The sequence below is a fragment of the Maniola hyperantus genome, chromosome 2, assembly GCF_902806685.2.
Source record: "Maniola hyperantus chromosome 2, iAphHyp1.2, whole genome shotgun sequence".
In the NCBI taxonomy this organism is placed as follows: Eukaryota; Metazoa; Arthropoda; class Insecta; order Lepidoptera; family Nymphalidae; genus Maniola; species Maniola hyperantus.
This window is the reverse complement of record NC_048537.1, coordinates 6,579,997-6,592,503: the sequence shown is the minus strand read 5'-3', so window position 1 is coordinate 6,592,503 and position 12,507 is coordinate 6,579,997. Positions and strand designations below refer to the sequence as shown.

The 12,507-nt window shown below is 35.5% G+C and overlaps 1 protein-coding gene across 3 annotated transcripts in view; it reads left to right on the top strand.

The window, feature by feature from the left end:
* The first annotated feature begins 992 nt into the window (after positions 1–992).
* The window catches only part of capt (adenylyl cyclase-associated protein 1), a 56,792-nt gene continuing 45,277 nt past the window's right edge, over positions 993–12,507 (top strand). The window contains exon 1 of one of the 3 annotated variants that reach the window (XM_069503078.1): positions 993–1,128. Coding sequence is in view for 1 of the 3 variants with exons in the window: in XM_034983048.2 (XP_034838939.2) it covers positions 3,537–4,335 (799 nt within the window). In the remaining 2 variants the exon portion in view is untranslated. Of the gene's footprint in view, positions 1,129–3,325; positions 4,336–6,704; positions 6,848–12,507 lie in introns of those variants that run through there. The other 2 variants (XM_034983048.2, XM_069503086.1) reach the window with 2 other exon arrangements.

The window sequence follows — 12,507 nt, the reverse complement described above, 5'->3', positions numbered from 1 at the left end:
AACCTAACTTTTTATTAACGTAACCTCGAGCCTAATTCGCTCCACCAGCCATACAAATCTGTATAGTACAACGTGCAGCTTTCTAGTTCGAACCTATTTCTGCCCTATTAAAAAATCAGTAAAACTGCTTCAATCGCAGTTATCAGGAAACATACTCGTACATACGAACATTCGTCCTCCTTTTTGAAGTCGGTTAAAATCAAATAACAAAGGTGTAAAACCTAGCCTAGGCAATGTTATGAACAATTGTGCAGAAAAGTTGCTAAACTTTGCCTATTCCAATATATCTCAGTAAAATGAGAAATGAAAGATCTATTGACGTTTTATAGAATGAGAATAAAACAAGTTAGGAATATACATAATTTTAATACTTATTTTTGAAAAGTTTTTCAGCAACTCATAATAACCGATTTGCCGCACTTTCGTTTGACGCACGACCACAGAGTACATTGAATATTCGACTGACGAAAATTATGCATGCTACCAACTTAACGACTCCAATTTGTTGTTGCCAAATAATCATTTTTGCTAGACTAATAAATTAAATAAGATAATAGCTTTTTTTCATTTTAGGCAAACTTTGGATGCGAGGCAAAATTAGGCATTTTGACGGTATAGGCCAAGACAGCCTTAAATTATAGTTATGGTAGTTTCTACGTATTTTTAAGTGTTATAGGTACCTATTTGAATGAAAAATCGATGCGGGCAAAAGTAAATGTTATTTATCAAAAAAAAATTAGTTAACTAGGTACATAGCGAATTTGTTCATAAATTGCTTTTTGGGCAAAGTATAAAAGTTAAAATGTTAAAATGGCGCGTGAAGAGTTAAATTTTATGCGTTATATAACAGGTCTACTTTGGGTCTACTAGTTTCTTTTTATTTTGCTCCACAGACCAATAACATATTATTATGTATGTTTTGCTCTAAACTAGTAGACCTTTATTAAGCCTGTGGTTAGACATGTGTTTGACATTTGCCAGAACATTTGACATTGACATTTGACAACTAAAGTAACCTATTGAATCTAAATTAAATAAGACTGATTTTATATTATTTTATACTGAAATAATAAAAATAAGCGATACCTTCTGAGTCTAATTGCAGTTGCTGATTTATTCGTGAACCAAGTAAGTACATTACTGTGTGTCTTTTTATTAGCAGTCGTAATGTTTCCCTTTGCAAAGTAGTTAGCTTTCAGCTACAATATTTCCAATTTTTAGGTGCATAAAATTAAGTTTTCTACTTTCAAAATGGTAGAAATATCCTAAAAAATAAATAAAATTCATTTTCTAATGTTTTAAAGTAATTTTTTGGCGTGGAATAGTTTGTTACCTTTTGCCACTACCTTGCTATTCTAACGGTAATTTTATAATGTATAACCTTAAAACCAACTTAAAATTTATTATTTACACCTTCCCGAATGCATTTTACTGATGAGATTAGAGGATTCCGCCGCGGCATTGAACTTTTCACCAGCAAAGTCAGACTGTTCAGTGACTTAGCGTATGAACTACAACGTCGAGTAGAAGCCCTTAAGGGGTATGGACCAAAAATATATGTACTATGCATTGATTGAATCTTTACAGACCCAATCTAGATGTTGGCTTAGAGTTGGTGCCATGTCGGTTCTGACGCTAGCTGCTGGAGCACTTTTCCTTTAGATGAATTTTGTTAAATATTCGTAAAAATATGGTGCAAATAGTTAGCAAAACCAATACTAATGAAAGAGGAAAAAATTCTATCAATTATTGTTTTTTTAAATTATTTATGTATTATTATTGATTAGAACAAGTAAATTGGATAAAGATGATTTATTTTAGTTAACCATTGGACCATGAACATGTGAGCAGAGTTTGTGATTCGGATTGTGCTAAAACTATGTTGCAATCTGTAGGATACAACTTAGGTCTAGTGTATGGCTATCAATGACTAGAAAAATTGAAGTTATTTCATGCCATGCTGTATAGGTGTTCTGTATGTACTTACAATCTATCTTGAATTTATTCTTTACTCATCAATTACTATTAAATTATTATATTACTTAACTTAAAAATATAATAAAATTAATCACTAATAGTCATCTTTGAATGACACGGTGTTGGGGGGGGTTTTGCATAATATGTTTAGTTATCTTGTGTTTAGTACATCATTTTGTAAATAAATTACAGCGTGTATAATTTTCACTGACCTCTACTAATACAAGTACTTGGAGGTACAATTTTACTTCGTTGTTTATTGTCAAGTGTATAGAAGTGATAATGAAGAGATAAATCAATATTTGGCCAAGTGTTAGATCTAAAACAATAAAAATAGAACTTTATAACCGTAATACGTACCTACGTTTCTATGGAGAAGTGTGCAGGATCTGACCACAAAAATTGATGGGATTTAGAAACTGTTGGTTATAAATAGATATTGGAAGTACATACTTACCTATCAAGTAAAGACTTTTTGAACTTGAGGACCCAACTCAGCCCTGATGCTGTAAGGAATTGCATTCATAAATCGTGGTGATGCCACGGGATTTTTAAAGAATCATGCGTTTAAATGTTTTTACGTCTGGTACTGAGTTAATGTTGCATCTCAAGGACAAGCTACTGCGGATAGGATACTTTTTATCCTAGAAAAATCAAAAGTTTCCACGGGATTTTTAAAAACCTATATTCACGCAGGTGACGCCACGAACATCAGCTAGTATTATTATATAGGTAATCTAACAAGTAACTTTCGTGTTTTATAAGCTATACGCTCATGCCTAAATTCCGTAATTTCGTTCACAAAAATAGAATCAACACAAGTTCAACAGAATAAATTATTCAGGAGGAAATTTTTTTCCCACTAGTTAATACGCAGGCGCGATTAATTGCATCCAGACTCGGCGGTGCTTGCAGACTTTCAATAATTTTTTTTATTTTTTAAATACCTATAACTTTTACGAACGAAGTTTACTCCTTGCCTAGTCTCTTCTATAGTCCGTGACAAATTGAGATGGCCATCGGGGTATGAGGCGGGGAGACGTCCGGCACACCTGCAAGGCACCCGCGCTTGCCCGCACCGGGTTAGCGCGGGAGCTGTGCGGGTGTACGGGGCGGTTCCTCCACGATTGCTATCTCGACTTGTCGCGTACTATAGGTAGGTATTTCACAGAAAATGTTCATTGTGAAAAATACACATAGCCCTTGTGTGCAAAGCTTTGTGAGCTCTTTAAAAGCTGAGAGTGTAATGAGCACGGGTGGCTGGTGGCAGGATGCGCCAGGCAGCGGCGCATCCGCCCTGCGTCAGTGCCGCCAGTCGCCCGCCGCCGTGCGCCCGGCCGGCCGCCGACCTCAGCGACCACGCTTCCATCGCAACACTTTGTTATGCTGTACACGCAATTATCACACGGAAATGATATATTAACGTTAAACAACTCGTTAAATGTTGTCAACAACTGAAACAATAATATAGTTTACATATTTAATGTTAAAAGTCATTAAAGTTTATCGTATGTTTCAAGGTAAAGAAATTATATTTTACACTTTTGTTGTTTAAAATTATGTTTAAAAGTTGCTGTGCACGGCCGAGCAAAAAAATTAACAAAAGTAAATCCAAATCTGAAATAATGGAGTCTCCGACGGAAAATGTACCATGTAAAGAAAATTTGGAAACCAATATCGGACGGAATCCTTATTCCGAGTCTGAAAAAAAGTATGCCCCAGAGAGCTCGAGTGATATATCCAAGGATTGTGTGAACCTGGATGATGTTGAAGAAAAAGTTGATAGAACTCCCGTGAGTGATAACATTCCCACTGTTCAGCAGAAAGTAGATGAACTTGTGGACGACGAGGTTAATGATAGCAACGATGAAAAGGAGGACGAGGATACTGATGATATTTTTATAAAGCCAGAATATGCGAAAAAGAGATACTCAGTTGACTACAAAAAAATTCGTTCCGAGTTCAAGAGATATTCCGTTGATTGTGGCTATAGGAATGTAGCTACTTTGGAAGATCTCGCTAATTTGGAACAGGAATTGGCTCGGACAAATATAGATGTACGTTTAGGTAGACGTAAATCTACTGGCATACTGAAATCTACGTCAGACAGTGGGGATATCGGTGAAAGGCTACCAAAAACGAAGCATGAATCATCCTCGGATGATGACGATGTATTTGAAAAAAATGCAGCTGTAAGTGATAACGAAGGACCTAGAGAACCACCGGCTACACCAGTAGGCCGTGACGAGTTGGCTTTACGAAGGCACCGGTTCTTTTCCGATCTCGTATGTGCAGCCAGAGCGGCGGTCGAACATCGCGTACGATTTGATCCTCTGGGACCTATTGTTGCTGATTCAGGTACTGTACAGCACAGGTAATGTAGAGTATAATATCTACTAACAGTGTACCCGATGCGATTTCCCATTGGCAACTTCTCAGGTTCCATTCGAGTCTTTTTCATTAGGCATTAAATATTTATTTTTGAAAGTTCATTTTACAGGAGATAAACAAATTTTTCACTATTTAACGCCCTTAGGGAACGAATCTTCGAAATTTTTTTTACCTACGCTATGTAAGGGAACTCCTGTGCAAAGTTTCATGCTTCTAGAATCTAGACCCACCGGTTTAAGCTGTGCGCTGTCAGTGTTAAGAATTTATTTAAATAGATAATTTTGTAAAACTAATTCATGGAGTATAATAACTTATGCTAATTACTTATGATAATTGTATAATTTTAATAAGATATCAACTAATATTATTTATATTGATATCTTATTATTAATAACATACTTAATATTAATTGTTTATATTATATTTGTCACACAAGCGTAATGCTAAGAAGAATCCAATCCGTAGATTTGTGATCTCTCTCTTCTGCATAGCATAGATTTCATTTTGAGGGTCCGGTCGGCGAAAATCAATGCGGTTGGCTGATGCCCAAGCGAGTGCTCTGCTCTCAATTCGCTAATTCGGCAAATAAATTCCGTGTAAATCAAAATATGCAAATAAATCGTATACGCGACGTAACAGTAACTATGTAAACAGTTTATGACGTGATTAAAGAGATATTAGGATTCTTTTTGAAACATAAAATAACACTAACCTATATGTTTACGACAAAAAACCCATTCGGTGTAAATCCGTACTGTTCATGGAACGAAAGGTCTTTTTAAGGGCATAGTATAACCACCTTGATAGAGTGGAATATGGGCAATAAAAGCGATTCATTGCAAGCGTGAAAATTTTAGTTTCCGTCGATTGATATGGCAAATAAAATGACTCTAACCAATTCTAGGACATAAATTTCGGAGTTATAAGAGTATCATTATCTAAGATTATAAAACAATATTGTTTTATAACATAAGATAATGAGATACTAGAGATTACATGCATCCACATTAAATGATGTCGATAGCGAAAATAGGACGCGGTTGAATTGTTTCTAAAAATATCCAATCTAAATATATTTCGACCAACGATATTTTTCTCGAAATGTTAGAATACAAGTTTTTATTAGTTTCACAACTTTTTGAGGTTGAAAGTTGTCGATGTAGCGTAACAATTAGGTCTCTACGATTATAAGAAACTGTATTCATTAACGAAATAACATCTCTGGCTAGGTAGTATTTTCTCTTTATAGTTGGTACCTACTTGATTAGGCGGAACCGCTGCATGTAGCGGGATACGCCGCGTTATTAATACCTACCAAAGCTATTAATGCAGTTTATTTGAGTTTCTATGTTCTTAGTTTAGATAGGTGCGTACCTAAGTAGGAAATGCCCCGGCTGAGTCTGTTGTGGTCAGACCTGCGGGGTGATTCGCTAACTCAGTTTCTAACACTGAATGATAGCCACTGAGCTCATTTTTTAATCCCTTGAAGGTTTTCTGCGAAATAATATTTTAGTATCGCCCAGTGAAGCAGCAATGTAGTACCAACCAACCTCGGTGGCTATCATTTACTGTTAGACACTGAGTTAGCGAATCACCTAGCTGAGCTCGTTTGGAACCCTCCTAGCTTTAGTTTTAAATTTACGAAATTATCATCATTATCTTACAAAGGCAACAATTGACAATCAAAAAGTGCAAATGGTACCTACTTGGAATAAATGGTTTGAGTTCGAGTTTGAATAATTGTGAGTATAATGTTTACGTTTAACTACTAAGAAACTTTAGTATATTTTTTCAGTTCCTATTGTTTTCTCGTCATAATCTATTAACAACGATTTCGAAGTAAATAACTAAACATGAGCACGACTGGCTGTCCTGTTACCCACTTTATAATGTTTACCTAGCTTTACTACACGCTGCTGTATATTATTTGTTGCTATGGCACACTTCTATGTTCGTCACATCATTTGTGCTGGACACAGCGATATACCTACCTAATTAAATACGTTTTAGTTGCATACGTAGAAATCATTAATTGCATTACAAAAATGTATGTACCTGCTAACTTTTCTGTACTTGTAGATATTTCAACATCTGTTTGGCTCATTAAAATGTCATTGCCGTCGCTTGTAATAGTTATTCGATCATCCTTGTTGTCCTACGTCACCACAATAAGTGACTCATATCGATGTACCAAAACGGGCGAGGTGAGTGCGGAATTGTGGTGTCGGCCTTTGCCAGTGGAGTTTCTAGAGAACGGGTGACCGGCGAAACGGCCGGTTGATCTGAATCACTGCAACATCCGTCCACGAACTTGCTGGAGTCAGTATTGAGTATACTATTGGACGGACGACAGCGTATGCGCACGCCTACGGTTAAATCCTATTTTATCAGTGCGTGAAAAACTGTTAGTGACTCTACGTTGTGTTTCAGTTCTGTGTAGTTACCTATCTGTTTTGGATCGTGCAATTTTCTTAGGTAGGTAAACGTTATGATTGTTTTGTTGACCATATTGCGCGCGAAATCCTCTGGCACTAAAACCATCAATAAAACCGCCTACTTGTCAATCTTGTGAACTATGTACTTAATATAAGGATTTTAATCGATCTGTAATCTGTCTATAAGTCACTTAGCTTAGCAACGGTGTTATTTGTTAAAAATTTCAAGGTCTATAATTTGACTATAATTACAGCATTGCTATTTGCTATGTAACTTATCGACAGATTACAGAGAGATTGATTATTAATTTCAGTCTTTAGTAGAGTTTGGTAGACTGTGAGACAGGTTCAATATTTGCTAATTCTAATCTTCTTATCGCTTAGGAAACGTTCGTTAAGGAAACGCTGACTGACTGACTGAATTGACTGACTGACTGATCTATCGACGCACGGCTCAAATCACTGGACGGATCAATCTGAAATTTTGCATGCAGATAGCTATGGTAACGTAGGCATCCGCTAAGAAAGGATTTTTAAAATTCATCCCCTAAGAGGGTAACATAGGGGTTTGAAATTTGATAGTCCACACGAACCAAGTCGCAGGAATAAGCTTTTTAAATATTTAGAACGATTGTTCGCAAATGAATAATTTCGCTAAATTCGAGACGGGTGGAGCGATACCGCGCTGGTGTCGCTGGTTATTCATCTCTGTCCTGTCATTCAACTAAGATTATTTTTATGATAACAACGGCCGATATATGTGTTTTTATGTCATGAATGAGTTATAGTTTTCAAATTATTTACTAGATTGCTGCCCGCGTGACTCGCGAACTTCATCCGCGTGAATTTATGTTTTTTAAAAATCCTGTGAGAACTTTTCGATTTCCTGGGATAAAAAGTATTCCGGGATGCAAACTATCTCTGTACAAAATAGATGATGTCCGGGACTTCGTTTAGGTTTTTAAAAATGCCGTGGAAATTCTTTGCTTTTCCGGGATAAGTGCCTCTTCCAAAAAGTCTTTTGTCCGTTCCAGGAATTTAAGCTATAACTGTTTACTTAACGTCAAAATCGATAAACGGGGGGAAAAGCTTGTAGATAGACCCACATTCGCATTTATAATATTAGTATGGGTTAAATAATGCTAACGTTATTCTAAAAAGCTGTGATAGTCCGCCTGCTATTCGGAGGTCTGGCCTTCGATCTCGAGCACGCACCTGTAACTTTTCGGAGCTATGTGCGTTTTAAGTAATTAAATATCACTTGCTTTAACGGTGAAGGAAAAGATCCTGAGAAAACCTGTACACCTGAGAGTTCTTCGTAATTTTCTCAAAGGTGTGTGAAGTCTACCAATCCGCACTTGGCCAGCGTTGTAGACTATGGCCAAACCCTTCTCTTTCTGGGACGAGACCCGTGCTCTGTGTGAGTCGGCGATGGGTTGATCATGATGATGATGATGATGAAGAACGTCATTAATTATTATATCTAACGAATGGAAAATATATTCTCTGTTAGATTCTATTAAGTACACTCGTAGCTTAAAGTATAAGCTTATAGCGAGACAAGTTGTATAAGTAGTATGACTCAGTTTATATGTGAGTAATCTTTATTTTACCTAATCGGCAATATTGTCATCTTTTTATATTGTAAACACCGATAGTATGTTCTTAATATAATTAGTCTATGATTCTATAGATGCAATTTCCGGCTACAATGGGTATCTTTTGAAATAGATTCTCCATTCTGCTTTTGATATAGTTGGTTGCAGTGAAGTTGTAGGTACTTTACGAGAATAATAATTTTGTTTACAGCTTTCTGAAACTGATATTTTTAATATCAGTATACAATTTTCTGTCATTCTAGCTCGACCGTCATTATCAGAGTGAACTATCACTATTTTAAAAAGTTTTATTAGTACTTATTTTTAAATATATAAAAAGAAAAGGTGACTAACTGACTGAGTGATTGACTGACTGACTGACTGACTGACTGACTGACTGACTGACTGATCTATCAACGTAAAGCTCAAACTACTGGATGAATCGCGCTGAAATTTGGCGTAGGCATCCGCTAAGAAAGGATTTTCAAAAATTCCATCCCTAAGGGAGTGAAATAGGGGTTTGAAATTTGTGTAGTCCACGCGGACGAAGTCGCGAGCATAAGCTAGTTTAAATGATAATAATTGTTGTTTCACCTTATTCCGTTACGTCTCAAAGAATTTAACATTAAGTAATTGCGAGCATCAGATAATTAATTAGAGTCGTTGATAAGATCCGGGTTTTACCTAGGAACGTAAATAATGTTTTTTTAATGCAGTAATAATTAAATTGTTAATTAAGGTTTTTGTATTAAATGTTCTGGTCTTAACTACTAAAGTCAGGCTAACTGGAAAAGTGCGGCAAATTAAAAAAATATAGGTATGACTGCCTCAAAGTTAGTATGTCAGACGTGGAATAACCTAACTTGATAGAACAGAAATAAAAAAGGAATGCTAAAGTATCAAATTAGGACTTAATTTATTCTAGGTCTGTGATACTAATTTTGGGGCGGCCATACCGATATTTTTTGAATTCGCCGGGTTTTTCAGTCCCTGCTTTCATTAGCCTCTATTATACCTTTTATACCCAGCCTTTATTAGACTCTATTATACCTTTACCAATAAACATGCATTTAACCAATGACACCAGACAAGTGTCTAGTAAATATAAATATGAATTTATATTTTTACTGTTTTACTGTTCTTCAGCGATCATTATTATATTTACTAGACAGTGTGGCTAATTCCGTTGTACGCAATCTCTAAACTAAACTAAAATGGCACGTCTAAATCTATTGCTATCCCTTTCATGATGTTGCTTGCGGAAAAGGATAGCACTTAATTTAAACCTATTAATTCAGTTTATTCTCTTGCCAATATTTAAGTCTATGAAGGAAAATGCGTAGAGTCAACTGCAAAATATTCTGTGACCTGGCTGGCAGTTCTCCCAATTAGTATAGTAAAGTAACAAAATAAACTTGGCATAGGTAATACTAAAATAACTCATCTTTTAAAACATTGAAAGGTTTAAAGCCGAATGCACTGTTCTTCTTCTCTATTTAAGTATTCCTCATTGCTGAGGATCGTGATCCCTTTCCATTAATAACATAATGGTAAGAGTTCTCTTGGGATAATCTTGCGTTGGTTTCCCAGATTTTTGCGCATACAACTCGTCTCAGAGAATGAGATTTCGAATCTCAGGTTTTACAGCTATTAGGTATTAAATGTTAGTGAATAAAAGCGAGACCCACGGCTTAACTGCTAACGATAAAGCCAAATTTGCACCTCCAAAGTCGGTCACTCATCCAGTTACCGGCTTGGGTAGACGTTGTTTAATAACAATCACAATCAATAATTGATATGCGTTGTCACAATACGGTATTTTACACCAAGCGAAAAAAAAACAAAAAAATTATAAACAAGATAGTATTAGCAATAAGCAATAGAAAAATGATAATTTCAGTTTATAAAATTATATAGTGAATTTCATAATTCATTTTAAAGATAACACTTGTTTATCTGTTCTACAAATATCCAAAACGCATGATACCGTAGCCGCCATGTTAATTCCGACTGTGACGTCACATGGATTGAAATTGTAATGTTAAGAAAACACCGTTGCTTACCAATCCGTGTGACGTCATGACAGCTCATGAACCTAAAAAGAGGATGGGTAGCGTTTTCGCGGCGAAATTTGAAATGTAAAAATTATATTGGTTGAATAAAAATTTTGTAAATTTTTTGGTAGTTCATTCACTTTACGACACTTTTCAAAACAGGGTAAAATACGCTATTAGGCGACATCTTCATAAAAATACATCTCGTCGTCGATGTATTGTTAACACCATCTTATTAGTTAAAATCTAACGAATAGTTATGCAATTATGACGGAGGAGGGAACTGATTACTGAACACACGTACACATAGTATACCTACCTACAGACTGCTAAATTCATAATTTCCTTTCTGTAGTCTTGTAATTAAACTTGTCCTTTACTTGGGTTTGCATAATTGAAATGCAAATGCAATATTCGCTGGCAAGGATTACTGTTATCGTTGTTTGGGATGACAAATAAGTTCCGTTACATTGTCTTCATACTTTTAAATGCATATTGATTTTTTTTCTCTATTGTTTTATATCTTGTCCTGTATTGTTAACTGCGTTTTTATACCTAAATAAAGATTTTTTGTATAGGTTCATCTCTTTATAGAATTATGTACATAATTCTTTTTAATAATAGGAATTTAGGCGTGAAGGAGTTATTTAGGTATCTACTTAGTTGTTTTGTTAGATAGCTTAAGGTAGAACGTAGCTTCCACTAGTGATCAATGATTTCAATTCTTTTACTGAAAATATAAAATCTAAATTCTCTTTTATAAGATTAATTAAGAGAATATAAAGCCCTCCCGAGGCACGTAATTAACTAGGTAGTAGGCACTTTGCGGTTATATCTACCTAGTAGGCATAACTGAGCGGCCAAGGTCGGGCACCAAATGAAAATGCCAAAGGATAAAGTAATACGTAACAGGTACAATTGTTTGTACCTACCTAATTAAGATGATTATTTATGTCTAATATAGTGGCTTTAATTAATTACAATTATTAATTAACACGGGTCTCCTCTCAGAGTGAGAAGGGTTTAGGCCATAGTTTACCACCGCTGGCCTAATGCGGGTTGGCAGACTATTTATACACACCTTTGAGAGCATGGAGGTTTGTTTCCTCACGATGTTTTCCTTCACCGTTAAAGCAAGTGATAGGTATTTAATTGTTTTTTAAAAACGCACATAACTCTTCTCAGCCTGAGAGGAGACCTGTGCTCTGTAGTGTGCCGTCTATGGGTTGATAATGATAATGATGATGATGATTTAACAAGTACTGTACATAAATTCTAGATTAATAAATAAAATCAGTAATTAAACCTTAGTAGGTACAATATAAAATTGATACAGTTTTAATTATATAATATCTATTAAAAATATTAAATACTAATACTTATTTAAAAGAGAAAAGTTTTTTTTTAAATCGATAAACCCGATAAAATCGAGAAACTACTCAATCGTTTTTAATAATACATACTTTCACCATTCACATCTAGGTGTAGCTTACCTGAATAATATTTACAGGAGAAATATTTTACAACTTTTAAGCTTGAGAGCTTCTGACATGTTTAATTCACACTAATAATGCAAATTTTGTATCGATTTGTAGGAAACCATTAGCTTAGCGACGAATGACGATTGTCAATGTGCCTATATCCGGTCCAAAATGGCCGCTTTTGATATCGGCGTGCGCGCAGGTCGAGCGTGATATTATCGTCAAGCTTTTCATATTGTTGTCTGTATTCCTGTTATGGATATTCGTTACCACATGACATACAACCACCATACACCTAAGAATACACATAATTGTATAGACATATAATATAACGCGTCCAAACTAAGAATCGTGTCCGCGATAATAATATTTTGCCGTCCTAGAAATATATTTTAGTACACTATAAATATTTTTAACTAGCTGACGCCCGCGACTTCGTACGCGTGCAAATTAGGTTGTTTTAAAATCCCGTGGGAACTCTTCGATTTTCCTCTCCAGGTCTTTATCTATACCCATGCAAAAAATCACATCAATCCGTTGCTTCGTTGCGACGTGATTGAAGGACAAACCA